The following is a 16475-nucleotide window of genomic DNA, read 5'->3' as shown; positions in this document are numbered from 1 at the left end:
CAGGCCTTACTGCAGACAGCCATGCTGGCCAGGATGAAGCAGCATGGGGAAGCCCTGGTGTCCTGGGTATAAGTATATCCATGCTCATTTTTGCGTTCATCCCCGCGGCCCTGCCATGAACGATGCTGCAATGCAGCCTGAGAACCACAGCCCCACCCTTCACCACCCCATGGCCCAGTGGGAAGCTGGACAGGAAGCTATTCAGTGGGGATGCCACAGACAGTGTCATGCTGTGAAGGCAGGGAAGGCAGGTCCCTGGTCTCCCAGATGAGTGTGGGCGCGGACACCAACCCTGGCTCACTTGCCACAGGACACGCTGTCTGCGGTTTTGTGGTCACCCTACCATCGCATGTCCAGGTGGTATCGCATGTCCAGGTGCCGTTGCACACTGGAGGGTGTGATGTAGAAGTGCTGCTCCAGGAGGTCGTACCAACCCCCATCCTGTCCTGGGTCCCCTGGGGCCACCTGCCCCTAGGTGGGGAGCCTCATCTAGAGCGCTTGAATTTTCTGGGAGCAGCTCTCAGGCTGGGAACCCTTACCTCAGAGAGGTGGACATGGTTTCCAAGCAGCTTCTCCCCAAGCTAAGTCCATCTGCTGCATCTGAGGGGTGAGCTCTGGGAATCACCCACCCCTTGGTGTCCTCAGCGATTCCTCACTGCTGCCATTCTACATTTTTCTCTGTGCCCACTTCTCCATGGTGCTGAGCTTTATCTGAAATGGCCTGGCTGCCTTTCATGCTCACCATCTCCCCAGCTAGAATATGAGCTCCTTGGCACATAGACTCAACTTGTTCCCCACCATGTCCCCCTGTCCCTGAGCTGGGCCACACACAGCAGAGCTCAATTCCGGGAGAGCAAAGTATTGATCGGGGCGGGTTGAGTGACTGATCGGTTGCCCATACAGATCTGAGAGTGGAGGGCCTCAGGCCTGGGCACATGTGCTGGCTGATTTAGAAGCAACGGGAAAAGCAGTGGAGGATGCTCTGCTGAGCAGGCAAGTGGGACTGAGCCGGGGAGAGGGTGACTCACTTTGCTGAGATGAGAAATGGGCTCTGGCCTGAGGACAAGTGGTTTGGTGTTTACACCACAGCCCAAACAGCCCCCATCCGTTCACCACCAGCACCAGCACCTCCGCCCTGGTTGTCCCAGCAGAGAGGACGTCTGGCCCCGGTTCCCCATGCACCCCACCTGTGTCCCCAGGAGGCGGTGGGGACAGAGCAGGGGGCTGCGACACCACCAAATCCTAGGAGGTGGCCTAAAGCCATAGCTGTAGGTGGCACTAACTCTTCCCAGAGGAAGGTAATCCTTTTTTATTTCTCTCAGTCCTTCTCCTTCAAGGAGAAAATACCAGTTTGGTGCCAACGTGGCTCTCGCACCCTCCAGCAGGTGCGAATCCCCACTGTTTCAGCAACAGCCAGCACCCTTGCCTGGTCCCTTGGCAGGGTCCCCCCACTGGCTATGGGCAGAAGTGGTTCCTCTACTCTGTTTTGTATTTAGATTACTTCTGTCTGGTGAGTGACCCTGGCTTTCCACTGAAAGTAGGACTAAGAAGTTGTTTTGAAGTACATTTTTTAAAGTAAAAAAGGTAGTCAATTTAAAGAAAAATATTGAATAAAAACAGCAAGTGATACCCAGGTGTGGCCAGGTTAGGCAGACTGCAGTTCTGTGGTGCTTGGGGGTTGGAGGGCTTGGTGGGAGCTAAGGCCTGCGGACTCCCAGCCAGGCCACCCTGAGGAAATTACCTCCATCTTTGCACTTTGGTTTCTACAGCCATAAAGCCGAGGCCACCTCCCAGCCCTGCTTTTAATGTGAGATGACATGTGTGAGTAAAGCACTCAGCCCAGCAGTGGCAGCAGATGGGTGGCATGGAGGTGCAGCTGTCTCCTGTGCATCTCCAACCACGGCCTTTGGGCCTAGGTTCCCTGGGTGCCTTCCTCTCCAGTGGCCTCAGTGGCCCAAGGAGGGGCACTATAGATGAGTAAAGCACAGCAGAGCCACGGCTGGGACCTAGCATCCCCTCCCAAGCCCCACCATGCCCAGCTTCCCTGAGACAGACCTTCCCCGGGGCCCAGCCCGCAGTTGCCCCTGACTGCCCATGAAGATGTGTGGAAATGGTTCCGTGAAGAGTCTGTGGGGACACTGGACCATGACCAGACCACTGGAGAGAGGGGAGCACAGTCATAGGGCTGCAGCATCTGCGGAGCCCACTTCCCATTGAGTGGGGGCCAGGTTGACAGGAGGGAAGGAAGTTGGACAGAAGAGCTGGGCACCACAGAGGCCACCTAACTCCTCAGCGACCACAGAGAGCTGCCACTGAGGAGGCCCCCGCAGGTCCAGGCCAGCCTGGGAAACTCACGAGGGGACGAATGGCTGGGGCAGGACAGGGAGTGTGCAGCTTGTCAGCTGAAAGCAAACGCAGCTCAGATAAGCCAGGCGTAAAAGAGCAATGGAAAGTGCTTCCTCATTCAGCCAGGAGGAAACCTGGTAATCTGCAGTGGCCACAGGCACAGGCTTTTCCAGACCTTGGTTTCTAAAATGGCATCATGGTGGGAGGTAATGTGGGGACGCAGGCTTCAGAGTTGGGGGCAGCACCCACTCTTTAAGAGATGATAGGATGAGCATGGTGTCTCACACCTGTAACTCCAACACTTTGGGAGGCTGAGACAGGAGGATTGCTTGAGCCCAGGAGCTTGAGACCAGGCTGAACAACATAATGAGACCCTGTTTCTACAAAAAATAAAAAATTAGCTGGGCATGGTGTCATGTGCCTGTAGTCCCATCTAATTGAGAGGCTGAGGTGGGAGGATCACTTGAGCCTGGGGGGTTGAGGCTGCAGTGAACCGTGATGGTGCACTGCAGCTGGGTGACAGAGTGAGACTCTGAAGATAGAAATGCCACAGTCAAGCTCGTAACCACCCAAGGGGTTCACCTTGCCCGCTGCCTAGACAGTGCCAATGCATCAAGACAGCAATTGCAATAGAGAAAGAGTAATTCATGAAGAGCCGGCTGTGCGGGAGACCGGAGTTTTATTATTACTCAAATCAGTCTCCTAGAGCATTCAGGGAGCAGAGTTTTTAAGGATAACTTGGTGGGTGGAGAGAAGCCAGTGAGCCAGGAGTGCTGATTGGTCAAGGAAGAAATAGGGAGTCGGAGCTGTCTTCTTGTGCCCAGTCAGTTCCTGGGTGGAGGTACACATCAGATGAGCCAGTTTATCGATCTGGGTGGGGCCAGCTGATCCATCAAGTACAGGGTCTGCAAAATACCTCAAGCACTAATCTTAGGAGCAGTTTAGGGAGGGTCAGAATCTTGTAACCTTTAGTTGCATGACTCCTAAACCGTAATTTCTAATCTTATGGCTAATGTTAGTCCTACAAAGGCAATCTAGTCCCCAGGCAAGAAGGACGTCTGCTTTGGGAAAGGACTGTTACCGTCTTTGTTTAAACTATAAATGAAGTTTCTCCCAAAGTTAGTTCAGCCTACGCCCAGGAATGAACAAGGATTGCTTGGAGGTTAGACTCAAGATGGAGTCAGTTAAGTTAGATCTCTTTCACTATCTCAGTCATAATTTTGCAAAGGCAGTTTCAAGCCTGGCCCACAGGTTCTCACACTCACACAGCAATTTGAGTGATCTGAATTGTATGAACCATCTGCATGCCCAAGATATGGGTTCAGGGTACCCCAGTCCATCTCCTCCTTCTGGTCCCTGCATGCTCTGAGCTGTGGGCTGGCTTGGGGCTGGAGCCTTCCCCACTCTGCCGCACATCCTTGCGTGAGGAAGGGCTGTGGTCACAGGCATTGGTGAGCATGGAGATCTGTCACTGCGCTGGCCTCCTCCCTCCCACCCCCAGGTCACTACAGACCAGCCACTGGGTGCCAAGGTGGAGCTGGCAGGTACAGGGGCCGCTGCTGCCAGGACAGAAGGTGTCTCAGCGAACGGGTGGGGTGGGTGTGAGGCAGTGCTGAGTCATAGCCCTGCTTGGGGCATGCTGGGCAGCTCAGCCTCCATGGGGGACTCCAGGACAGGGCAAGTGGCAGGTAGGCGCAGGCAGCCCCAGAGTCAGCTCTAGTGGGGTGGAAAGGCCTAGTTGGTCTAAAGTGGGTTCCATGACTCCTGCTGCCACCCCAAGCCTGGGATAGTGAACACCACTGGTCCCCACACTGAGGCTGGGGAGGACTGGGAGTCCATCGGGCACTGGGGCTGTCTGTGCCCTTGTTCTGCCTTGCTGGTCCTGTGGCCTGGGCTGCCTGCTACCTCTTGGGGTCCTAGTTCCTGTTACCAGCAGAGGTGGCCATCTAAGTGGCCTCTATTGAGCCTCAGGCAAGACTGCCGGGCCTCTCCCCCAGTCACAGTCTGGGTACAGTTCCATCTCCTCAGCAAGCCTAAACTACTTCTCTGGATGCAGGGTCTGTGTGTTGAACCGTCACTTCATCTTGGCTCACCCTTTCCCGTGGCCCAGGCCCTGCATGGGGCAGGCTTTCCTGGGAGGTGAGGAGGGAGGGAGGCAGGTAAGTTAGGGACCTAGAGAGTGAGGGGCTGGGCTGCTGTCTCTGAGGAAGTGGGGCACAATGATGAGGGAGCCTGTCTATAAGCTGATAAGTCTTCCCACCCCTGGCTTAGCCGGCTTGGGCAGTGACACCTTTGATGACCTTGGCTGTGGGCTGTCTTCTGCGTCGGCGGGGGGGACAGACTCCGTGCTGTGCTGGCTGTTGTGGAAGGGGCCTCAAGTGAGGCTTTGGGGAGAGCCTGGAGGTTAGGGCAGGGCAGGCTGGCTCCCATGGCCTGGGTGCAGGTGTGGGTGCTATGTTACCTGAGCTCTGTGCCCAGCAGCGGGCTGAGCCTCCAGGGATTGCGCCTGGGGAGGGAGGTGGCTCCTAGAGTGGAGGGCATCCAAGATGCAAAGGTCCTAAGAAAGGGAGCACTTTCCCGCCATGACTATGTCCCCACCTTGGCTCAGGGCTGTCACTCCACATCTGTTACAGAAACAGACTTGAGAGGGCCGCATCTGGAAGAAGGGTCATGAGGGCAGGCCGGGCCTGCTGGGTGGTGGGTAGGAAGGGAGAGTCTTGAAGGGAAGTCCATGCTTGGGCCGAAGAGTCTATCCTGAAACCACAGGACAGACTGTCCTGAAACCATCTCAGCAGAGGCTTCCTGAGTGGGCTCAGGGTTTGGGACTGTACCTTAGCAACCTTTGGGTAGGTGAGTCAGGGACCAGGATGGAGCTCTTTTTCAGATCCTAAGGCCAAGAGGAGCTAGTTTCCTGAGGCTGCTGGGGAAGAGGCAGGCAGCTGCAGACTCTGGCCTGAGCACAGCCTACCAGGGCTTCTTGGCCTCTGGGTACCTGCATGTCGGATCTAGTGCCTGGCCCTGTGTCATACTAAGTCCTAAGCAACCTTCCAGTGAATTTGACACACTCTTCATGCCACAAACACTACATATCTGCTGGGGCAGGTGCTGGGGGCTGGATGCTAGCTGGTGTTCACTGATACAGTCCACTCATCTGAACTGAGCCCTAGCCATAGGCACAGCAGGGTCCTGTACCACAGGGACAGCTGACAGCTCCCCTTTCCCAGTACCTGCCACTTTCCCCTGCTCTCCAAGAGCAGCCCGTGCTTCAGCCTGTGGGCTGGACCCTGGAGTTCCCTGATGGTCTCCCTGCTCCACTCAGCCACCACTTCATCACCAGGCACTGTGCACTGTGCAGCTCACACATCTTGCAGAGTTCATCACTGCATCCATGTCCCCCAGCCCTCACCTACATCGCTCCCCTTTTATCACCTGGATGTTTGCATCCAGGAGTCTCCTCTGGTCTGGCTTCAGCCCAGCAGCCAGAGGGATGCTGGTCACACAGGGCAGATCACGGTACTCGTCACCCAAACCCAGGCTGGCTCCTGACTCACAGTGACTTCCTACCCTCTTGGCACCAGCCACACGGCCTCCTTCCTGTCCCTCAGACTGGTCAGACATGTTCCCACTTCAGGGCCTTTGCACCGGCGGTTCCCTCATTCCTCATGCCTGCTTGCCTCCCTCCTTTACCACCCATACTCGCCTCTCACCTGTCAGGAGGCCAGCCCCACCCACCTTTGCAGACTTGGAGCCCGCATGTGCCACCCCCAACCCTGGCCACCTGGAGCTCCATTTCCACTGTAGCGCTGGGCATCTTCTGTCACTCGCTGTTTATCTGCAGTCTATAGTCAGACTCCTGCCCTCCTACCTGAGCAAAAATAGGTAATGGATCTTCATCTGCCTCAGTCAGCAGCTCCAGCCCAAGTGCCAGGCTCAAAGCCATAGTTCAGCAAGTAAGTGTGGGATGCTGGAGAGCCCCTGACCCATCTCTCCTCTGCCCCAGTCACTTCAGCCTAGCTCCACACCACAGCTGGTTCCTCCTCTCCAGGGCATCTCTGCTCCCAGGATGCCACATGCAACCATATGCAGATGCTCACAGGCACCACCAGCACACGTGCAGCTGCATACATGCACAGCCACATGCAGACAGGGGCATGGACCTGTACACACCCACAGATGTATACATGGGCCTGCTCACAGACACATACATGTAGCTGTGTGTGCATATGAACAGACACATGCACACACTGGCATACTAGCAACCAGACACGATGCATCCGTGCACGTGCGCACTCACAGACACACAGGGAACTATGCATTCACGCACACACACCGTAATGGACCTGCACACAGGCACCACTTACTGCCACAAACACGCAGATACACACATGGCTTAACACCTTTCAGTGACTTCCCTCTTCAGTGAAGACCAAAGGCTCAGCTGGACTTCTGGTGAGCCCTGCCCCTTCCAAGGTCTTGCCTGGTACCTCTCTCCTCTCCCTTGGTCCAGCCACTCTGACCTTCCTTCAGTTCCCCTGTCACCCATGTTTTGTCTTGCCCATCTCTAACACACCCCCCCACACACCACAGGACCTTAGAGCATGTTACTCCTTTGCCTGGCACACTCTTTCCCTGGCCCATCCCGTTGGTATTTCTAGCCATGCCCAGGGGCACTGTGGTGGCGGATCTTGGGTGTTGGGTAACCCATGAGTAGTTTCTGGGCCAGGGAACAATGTGGTTATCCATTCTTGGCCCTTGTCTCTGGGCTAGCCATCATCAGGTTCCATCCTGGGACTTGGGGAGTCCTAGCATGTCTGGTAAAGCCCAGGTTAGACTCAGAGAGGGCTGGCTAGAGCCTTGTATAAGAGCCAAGAAACCAAGCCTCAGAATTAGTGGGACTGTCATAAGGTCCCATTTGGACCACAGCCAGGCTCCCATTCCAAGACCTCCTTGCATCTGTGTACAGCCCTGTCCCGTGCATGGTGCCCCTGCAGGGGGCACTCACACCCCCGAACATGACAGAGCCCCACAGAGCTGCAGGGAGGATTCTGGGCAGGGCCTTCTGCTTGTTTGGTTCAGGCAATCTGAAAGATGAAGGTCCTCAAGCAGGGGACCTGCCCTTGGTTGTGACTGTTTGGCACTGCCCCATGCAGACGACAGACTTGGCCCTGACACACGTGGTTACTACCTGGCCTCAATGTCCCCTTTTCATCCCACATTGCCCTGTCGTTGCTGGTGCACACTGATCAAAGACTGCACGGGCTGCCTTTGGCTCCAGGCTTCCAGACAACAGCAGTTCAGGGCCCAGGCTGCTAGCCTAGTGTCCCCAACCTGCTTCTCCTGATTTTCCAGCCCTGGAGCCATGGAGCGCATACATTCCAAAGCACAAATCACACATCCTTGGACAGAGCAGCTTCTCAGCCCACCACTGGGACAGAAGGCCAGGGGGGTGTCTGGCCATACCTTAGATTTTCAAATGCTAAATTGAGAAGAACAGTCTTGACAACAGAGGACACCTCCTGCCTTCTGAAAGGAGCATGTTGGCTTCCTGCTGGAATGACGGCGCTGGCAGGGAGGACCCTGGGTGCCCAGGAAGTGGGCTGAGGGCTTTGGACACCTTTCCACACCTGAGGGACTGTCAGGTTGTCAGCAGGGACAAGGGAGCAGCCACAGGGTCCCCATCCTCCATGCACTGATGGTTTGTGTGCATATTACACATTATCATGTGTCATCTTTAAGCAGGTGTTCTGCCCACTGTGTGCTGGAGTAGGAGGGTCATTTCAAGGCTTCCATTCTCAGATGTAATTTTCAGCCTCGTTGGGATTGGGCTGAGTGACTGTTTAATCACTGCCCTCTTGGCAGAGACTTTTCTAGGACATTCCCTGGTACACCTCTCATCAGTGGCTGTCCGGTGAAGCAGGAAAGTTCCTCAGCGTCTCCAGTGATTCCTTCCCTCCCTCCTTCCGTCCACCAAACAGTGCTTACTGAACGCCCACTGTGCACCAGGCACTGCTTTGTTCCCAGTGGGGAGCGAGGCCACAACGGACTCTCCTTGCCCATACTCTGGCTTGGGGTGGAGGCGACGGCAGGACACAAGATCATGTAGGTCACACATTAGCTGAGGGCTGCTATGGAGGAGGATGGGGGCAAGGTGATGCTCACAGTGACAAGCACAGAGGGGCAGTGACTGCTCCTGGCTGTCGTTCTCTGAGCACCAGGCTTATGCTAGACGCTTTACTTGTCACAGATACCTGTGGCCAGTGAGGGACAGGCTCTAAGATGGGAGTGAGTCCCCAGAAGCCACACAACCTGGGAGAGGCAAGCAAGGCATAAAGGATGAGACCATCGTGAGAGTGGTGGGGCAACGTCAGGGTTTGACCAAGGGAGAGAGGCAGCATTAGAGCCTCTGGCTGTCGGAGGCTGGTGGGGATAGGGAGCAGGTATGAGAGGCCACCGCCACTGCCAGGAGAGACCAGAACCTCTGTCCAGGGAGAGGACAGCCCACCAGGGGCCTGCTTCAGAGCAGGATCGTCAGGACTAGTGGTCAAGGTTTATGAGGGGCAAGGGACAGTGAGGGGCATGAATGGCAGCTGGGAGGATCAAGTGCCATTTGCTGAGGGTTTGACAGGTTGAGTTTCAGATGCTGGTCACACCCAGGAGTTGGGGGTGGGGCCTTAGATGTTGGGGTCTGCCTGCCTCAGGCCACCAGGGGCCTGTCATGGAGTTGATGGGTGGCATTAGAGGAGTGAATTCTGTCTATGGCAGGATGGGAGGCTGTGTGGGTCTTTAGACAGGGACAGAGGTCAGGGGAAGGAGCAAGAGGGGTGCCTGTGAGCTGGGTGAGGCTAAGCATCACCCTGGGCCCACAGCCAGGGGCAGAAGCGTGAGCTTTGGGCTGCCCCTTGTGTGGTGAGGCCTGGCCCCAGCACCCGGCAAAGTCACAGAAGCATCCTAGGGTGTGCCCCTCCCTGCTGGCAGGAAAGGTGGATGAGGACACAGAGGCCCTGAATCTCGGGGTTGATGAAAGATTCTGCCTGGGACTGTGGGGCCTCTAGGCTACCCTGCCTTGCCCTGGTCTCAGCAATTACAATTACCCTTAGGAGCTACTGTGACATCTCCTGCTCTCCCAGGTGGATTTCACCACAGTGCCACATGCAGGTCCCAGCTCCCTGGCCTCAGCCCAAGCCCCCCTCTACCTCCTTCTGCGAGAGTGAAGCCACCACTGCCCACTCTGCTTGGGCACTTCATGGTGCTCCCGCAGCCTGCTGCCTCCACCTTGCTCTGGTCCCTGCCCATCTGCTGGCTCCTGGGCTGGCCCAGCAGAGTATTCTCTAGGGAAGGCAGGGGCCAGGCCTCCCTTCTGGTGCTTGTCCTCTCTGTGATCAGCAATGACCCAGCTTCTGCGGGGTGGTGAGAGTCAGGGAGGCACTCAGTTATCCTAGGGCTGGGCCAAGACCTGGACACTCGTGTGAAGCAGGGCAAGGCTGAGCTCCATCAGTGCTCTCTGGGAGGAGGGCCCCACGGGCATCACAGCAGGGCGACCTTATTGAATCCTAACTGGATGTGGCAGAAGTGAGTCCAGCATGGGGGCTGGGTGGGCAGAGGCCTCACACACACCCTCCTCTACCTCATGCACCTGGCTTCAGATAGACGGGCCAGGCAGCAGCAGGCATATGTGTATACCGTGGTGTGGACACACCCTGCAGCGCCCCATGGAGGAGAGGGGGTTGGATGGATTGTTCCCAGCTCCTTTTCTGAGGCCAGTCTCTGCTACTCTGTTTTCAGAAGAGCTCCCTTTCCCTGTCCAGCCTGAGGTGGGGCTGCGGGGAGGAGGCTCACGCTTTTCTCTGTGTTTGGCAGGTGAAGGGCTGGATGCACAGTGGGAGCCAGAGGCGGGGGGCTGCAGGGAGCACACCAGCGACCAGCCCTCCAACTCTCCAGCCACTCAGCAGCATCGCCACAGCAACCGGCAACCAGACGGCAGCAGCCGAGGCAGACACAAGCGGACGGCTTCCCACCGTCGGCCGAGGACAGGGAATGACTACGGCAAATCAGGCCACTTTGCTGACTAGGGAGGTGGAGTGTCACTAGTGGGGAGGGGCGGCCACCGCCCGCTGAACGGAGCGCCATGCCGGCTGGAGAAGAGGCGCTGGGGCAGGGGCTGCAGTGTGGCTCGGCCTCACCCCCCTGCTGGTACTGAGCGCCTCCAGGGCAGCTGGGCTCTCATCTGCCTGGTCTCAGCATCCCCTGTGGCAAGAGGGAGAAGCACCCTGTCCTGTGCTCCTTGTCTGGGCCCGCTGCTGCCAGACCATGGGATGTCGGCAAAGCTCAGAGGAAAAAGAAGCAGCCCGGCGGTCCCGGAGAATTGACCGCCACCTGCGCTCGGAGAGCCAGCGGCAGCGCCGCGAGATCAAGCTGCTCCTGTTGGGCACTAGCAACTCAGGCAAGAGCACCATTGTCAAACAGATGAAGATCATCCACAGCGGTGGCTTCAACCTGGAGGCCTGCAAGGAGTATAAGCCTCTCATCATCTACAACGCCATCGACTCGCTGACCCGCATCATCCGGGCCCTGGCTGCCCTCAGGATCGACTTCCACAACCCCGACCGCGCCTACGACGCTGTGCAACTCTTCGCACTCACAGGCCCCGCCGAGAGCAAGGGCGAGATCACACCCGAGCTGCTGGGCGTCATGCGGAGGCTCTGGGCAGACCCAGGCGCACAGGCCTGCTTCAGCCGCTCCAGCGAGTACCACCTGGAGGACAACGCGGCCTACTACCTGAACGACCTGGAGCGCATCGCCGCAGCTGACTACATCCCCACTGTCGAGGACATCCTACGCTCCCGGGACATGACCACGGGCATCGTGGAGAACAAGTTCACCTTCAAGGAGCTCACCTTCAAGATGGTGGATGTAGGTGGGCAGAGGTCAGAGCGCAAAAAGTGGATCCACTGCTTCGAGGGCGTCACGGCCATTATCTTCTGCGTGGAGCTCAGTGGCTATGACCTGAAACTCTACGAGGATAACCAGACAGTAAGTAGGGCCTGGGGTTTTCCTCTGCTTGTTCCTGCTGTCATGGGTTCCCAGAAGCAAGAGGATTTGCAGGGTCTGGCAGAGTCTGCAGCCAGAAAGGGAACCAGGCACAGACCCAGCCCTGCTGCACGATAACTGAGGCGGCTCCAGCAAGGTGGGCGAAGAGGGAACAGTGTGTGGAGTGCAGGTGTCAGGTCCCATGCCTGAAGTATCAGGTGTGCAGGCCGCAGGGAAAGAGAGTATGAGGCTCCGCCAAGCATCCGGGGTCAGTCCATCTGATAGTTTGGCAAATCCATGAAGCTCCTGCCAGTACCAGTCTCCTTTTAGCATGTAGGTCCAGGAACAACAGCCACTCCTACAACCCCATCTTGAGCCTGACAGTCTGCCAGAGATGGGGTTAAGAGCTGTTTAGAAGGTAGAATCCCAGGTCCTGTTGGAGAGGGGATGACGTAAAAGCAGGTATTGGGATTCTTTCATAGTGGCATGGGTGCAGCCCAAGGGGGACTTGGGCCAAGTGCCAGGCGGTGGGGGCTTCCGAGTGGAGTTGCTAGAGAGGGTGGGGAGCTGGGCAGAGCAGGGGGGCAGTGTGCACAGGCCCAACCAAGACAAGGGGGTCCAGCACATGAGGAGGGGCCACATCCAGGAGTGTCAGTGGTGGAGGCCATGGCAGACAATGGAGGGGCTGTCTTGCTCAGCAGGACGCCCTGAGCACAGATTTCAAGTCTGCCCTTGAGAGAGAGCGAGGCCTTTGACCCTGGGGATGGGGGAGTGGGGGCAAACAAGGAGTCGTGAAGTGGTGGGTGCCCTGGAGCTGGCTGGGGGAGGGTGATACTGGGAGAAGAGGGCCCAGCCTCCCCACTTGGGAGCACTGGCCTCCGAGGTCACTCCTTCCTGCACCCAGTCCTAAGGCAAGCTTCAGAGGTCTTTGGGTTCAGCCTAGAGCAACAATGGTTCTGGCTTTGGACCTGTGCCCCAGCCAGGGAACCTGGAGAGCTCCATGCTGTGGCCACAGTGCTAGGAGCCTAAGTGTCCTAGCAGAGAGGCTCTTTGGCTTTCATCAGGCAGCTAGGGAGGCAGCCTTGCCTCCCTCCCCTTCTCACATCAGAGGTCTCCCTGGAACTGTGCCTAGGTGTTGATGGTGCGTCTGGGGGGAACAGATGATGGGTGGGCTGCAGGCAGGTGTATGCACAGGCGGCTGTATCCACCCTGCTCCCAGTGTGTATATCTGTATGATCTCCAGGGTTCTGGCCCCTTACCCCGTGGCTGCCCTCAGTTCTGCCCCATGTGTGATTCTGGTCAAAGGGGACATCCCAGCAGATGAGTGAGGTCAGGCTCCCTTGATGAGGCATGGCTGTAGGCAGAGGGCCTGGGGCTGACAAGCTGCAAGGCAAAGTGAGGTGCTCAGGTTGGACCCCTGGGACGGTGCCATGGTGGGTCTGCCGGCCACCCTGCAGCTGCCGGTCACATGGGCTTGCACCACTAGCCCTTTAAACTTCTGCCCACTTCTGCTGTGTACTGAGGCTGCTGAGATCTCATTGCTGTGAGGCCTTCCTGACTTGGATCTGGTGGCTCCCTCATCTATCAACTCAGTGGCAGGCGTGGCAAATTCCCCAGGCACCAGGCCTGGCTCCCAGATGCATCCTTTGACAGGCCGTGCCCACAGGTGTGCTGAACCCAGGAGGCAGGATACCTGGGCCTTGAGTTGGCTCCATGTTTCATGGACGGCTTTGGCTGTCACCTTTTCGTTCTGAACTTGTCTGTGAGGAGATGGCCCTCACAGATGGGCCCAAAGCTAGGCCTTTGCCTTCCCACAGCCCTCTCGGCTCTGCCTGGCCTGTGCCTACCACCTTGCTGCCTCTCTCTCCTGTCCTCCTGCTCCAGCCGTGGTCAGCTTGTTTTGCTCCAGCAATACTGCTCTGTCCAGCCTTAAGCTTATAACCATCCTGATCCCTGCCTCTCATCCCCCTGCCTTATCCTTTAGGTCTCATCTCAAGTGATGCCTCCTGGGAGGCCTTTTCTGACCTAGCCTGGCAGCTGCACCCCCCTCCATCAAGTGATGTGTGAGCAAGCTCCTCAGGGCAGGCCCTAGAAGTGCCGGGTGGCCCCTGTGGGGCCTCACATCTCTAGCCTTCCCTCTCCTGGGCCTGTCCCTGGGGAGAGCCATGGTGAGCGGCCATGGGCAGAGATAGCAGCCACTGGCCTGGCCTCAGGGATCTCTCTGAGGCTTCAGTTATTCAGGGTGTTTTCTGAAGAGAGGGGCTAGCAGCCAGGCTGGCACACCCACTACCATCACCCTGGTTTCTGCAGGCCTGGGGAAGTGGCTGTGCACCAGAAAAGGAAATTCTTGATGAGAAACCCAAGCGAGGCTGGAAATTCACTGGATTCCAAATGATTCTGACCTTTCATGCTCTACCAGTAATATCTGGAAATGGAGAAAAAACAGGCTGCTGAGGAAAGACAATCCCCTCCCGCGATTCCTCCCGCTGGCTGGGCTGGCCCAGAGGTGGGCTGGCCCCCAGGGTGGTGCCAGCAGTGAGGACAGCTCTCCTCCAGCCAGGCAAGGGTCAGGGCAGGGCTGACACAGCGGCTAGCACAGGGCTGCCACTCTCTGCCGTCTCCTTTTGGAATGTGCTGAATTGTCCTCCCTGGGCCCTGTCAAAGGCAAGGCAGCCAAGAACAGGCCATGCTCATTTTCACAAAAGCCAAATGAACCTTGGGGCCCAGTGCCAGGGCTCTGGACACAGCTCCTCATAGCTCTCCTTCCATGCTTAGCTCCCAAGGCCTCATCTTCCTGATGCTGGCAGTGCCTCCCCGCCCCCATGCCTGGCGAAGGAGCCACAGCCCCCCGGCCCACCCGCTGGCTTCTGCGTCAGCACGTTGCCAAGGAGAACGTCAGCATCTCTGGGCTCCCGGGTGTGAGGGCTGCAGTGAGTGCAGGGCAGCACCTCAGAGCAGGGAAGGCAGATTTCGGGGTGCCTGTAAAGCATGGCAGTGAGCCACACAGGGAGCCACGCCCCCTCCGTGGCCATGGTTCCCACCCTCATCCAGAGGAATTGGCGGACCCTTGCCCTGACCAGGGCCGAGACTTGCAGGCCAGTGCCCCAGCGCCCCCAACCCCACCACCCAGCTGGGGCTTCCTCAGGCAGCAGAGGAGGCCTGAACACAGCCCAGCAACGCAAGGGGGTTTTTCCGGTGCACCTGTCCCCTGAATGATCTTGTGGGATAGCAGCACCTGTTATTTTTGTCACAGATCGAGGCACTGAGGCTCAAGCACACGGCTGGCACTGATAGGCCCCTACCCCCCAAGTCCACAAAGACAGCTCCTGAAAGGCCATGTGTCACAGGACCCACCATGGTCCCCTCACTTGGCCAGGGCCATGGCAGGGGTTCTGCCCCTCCTCTTTAGTACATTCACACAAGGGTCAGTCAACAAAGATGGTCACTCTGCTGCCCTAAGGAAAGGCAAAGTGGAGAAGCTGGCACCTACTAGCCATGCGGAGGGACAGACACAGGTGGCTGTGACCAGCAGAGCCCAGGTCTTCACTCAGCCCCACTGGAGGTCCCTGGGTTGAGGGGGTAGGTGGGCACTTGCTGCCCAACCTCTGCCCTTGCAGATCAGCTAATGGACTCTGCCGGCTGCCTAATGGTGTGGGATCCTTCAAAAGGCACAGATTAAAAGTCTGGTTGTGAAGTGTCAAATGTCCTCATGTGGAAACCCACAGGGAGCTGACTGCCTATTTCCTGATGGAGCTGTCAGCATTCCCAGCCCTGTAGCAAATCTGCTATGTGCCTGTGATGGGCCTGCTGTGTGGGCACAAGGCTCAGGTGGGGGCCAGATATGAGGTGAGCCCAACTCTCCCTGCAGCACAGGGAACTGGGGGACAAGGAGGAGGCAGTCACACCAGCGCAGCCACAGCTTCAATTCTATAAACTTCATGCTGCCAGGGATACCTGCCCTGTCTTTCTAGAGCTGACTGGCAGCTGTTCCCAGCACTGGCCCCATTGTGCTTTCATCTAGGACTCATGGTGGTCACTTGGGCCCCACAGGCAGGCTGGGTCACAGCAAGGTGCACTGTGGGAGGCCTGGTGTCTCTGCCACTTATCTGAGAGACAGCCAGTCAACATGTTATCAGTGAGGGTACCCAGCAGACGAGGGATGTAAGAACATGCCTTTTGTGGGGCAAGTTCTGCAAGTGCTTCAGCAGCCAGCCTCCAGGCGTGTGGCCTCTGCCCAGCCCTGGATAATGGTCCCTTGTCCTGTGGCCGTTGGCTTCCTGCAGAACCCCTCCCTACTCCAGGACAGGTCAGCAGCCCCAGCGCACCATGAGGGTAGGTCCACACCCACCCCCATAGCCTGTGCTATGAGCAGAGGGCCTGGCACACAGTGGGTGCTCTGCAGACTTTATGGAGCAGGCAGGAGACAGTAGGCTTGGGAAGAGCTGGGCCCTGGCTTCTGGGTGCAGAGCAGCTGGGGCCCTCGGCCCTTCCCAAGGAGACCCGGTGGGTGCTGGTCCATAACAGGAGTGTGTTCAGTGCCCTGAGGAGGGGCTGCCAAGGCCGTCCTGTGAACACAGCATGTTCCTGCCACCCTAGCACTATGAATTATCATTTAGCCCAAAAAAGGAGCTCGTTTTAGTGCCTTTAAAAATGGAGTTTTAACGTTAGTGCCGTAAAATGATGTGTTGTGAGTGAAACAAGGTATTTTCCATAAGACAGGCTTGCACCTATTGTTGACAGAGCTGGTTATATTTGTCCAAAGAGGGAATTACAAATGGGCAATAGCCAGATACCCTCTCCCCACCTTACGAGGGCTTAGAGTTAGAAGGGACTTTACATATCCTTTAGTGTTCTTAACCAGCCAGCTTTGCAGATGGGGAAACAGAGGCTCAGAGAGGTTCCATCACACACTCCAGGGCTGAAACTCTGACTCTCAGGGAGGATCCTAGCACTGGCCCCTGGGAATTCCAGCAGCCTCCTCTTCCCCCTACTGGTCCCACATCCTGTGGGTGCTGGGGTGCTCCAGGAAGGGCCTTGGGGGTAGACTGGGTTCCACCCTGGGGGCTGCTGTATAGCCAGCCTCCCCTCAGGAGAGTGGAGGG

General features: G+C 57.3%; 2 protein-coding genes across 3 annotated transcripts in view; one reads left to right on the top strand and one right to left on the bottom strand.

Moving 5' to 3' along the window:
- The window catches only part of RSPH14 (radial spoke head 14 homolog), an 80807-nt gene that overhangs the window by 24352 nt on the left and 39980 nt on the right, over positions 1-16475 (bottom strand). The window lies entirely within an intron of this gene.
- Positions 1-16475, top strand: part of GNAZ (G protein subunit alpha z) — a 53407-nt gene that overhangs the window by 13669 nt on the left and 23263 nt on the right. Inside the window, exon 2 of the mRNA XM_017519484.2 lies at positions 10204-11376. Within this exon, the coding sequence (XP_017374973.1) occupies positions 10654-11376 (723 nt within the window). The 5' untranslated portion in view covers positions 10204-10653. The remainder of the gene's footprint in view (positions 1-10203; positions 11377-16475) is intronic.

Source organism: Cebus imitator, unplaced genomic scaffold (genome assembly GCF_001604975.1).
Source record: "Cebus imitator isolate Cc_AM_T3 unplaced genomic scaffold, Cebus_imitator-1.0 Scaffold750, whole genome shotgun sequence".
NCBI lineage: Eukaryota > Metazoa > Chordata > Mammalia > Primates > Cebidae > Cebus > Cebus imitator.
This window is presented reverse-complemented; position numbering and strand designations above follow the sequence as displayed.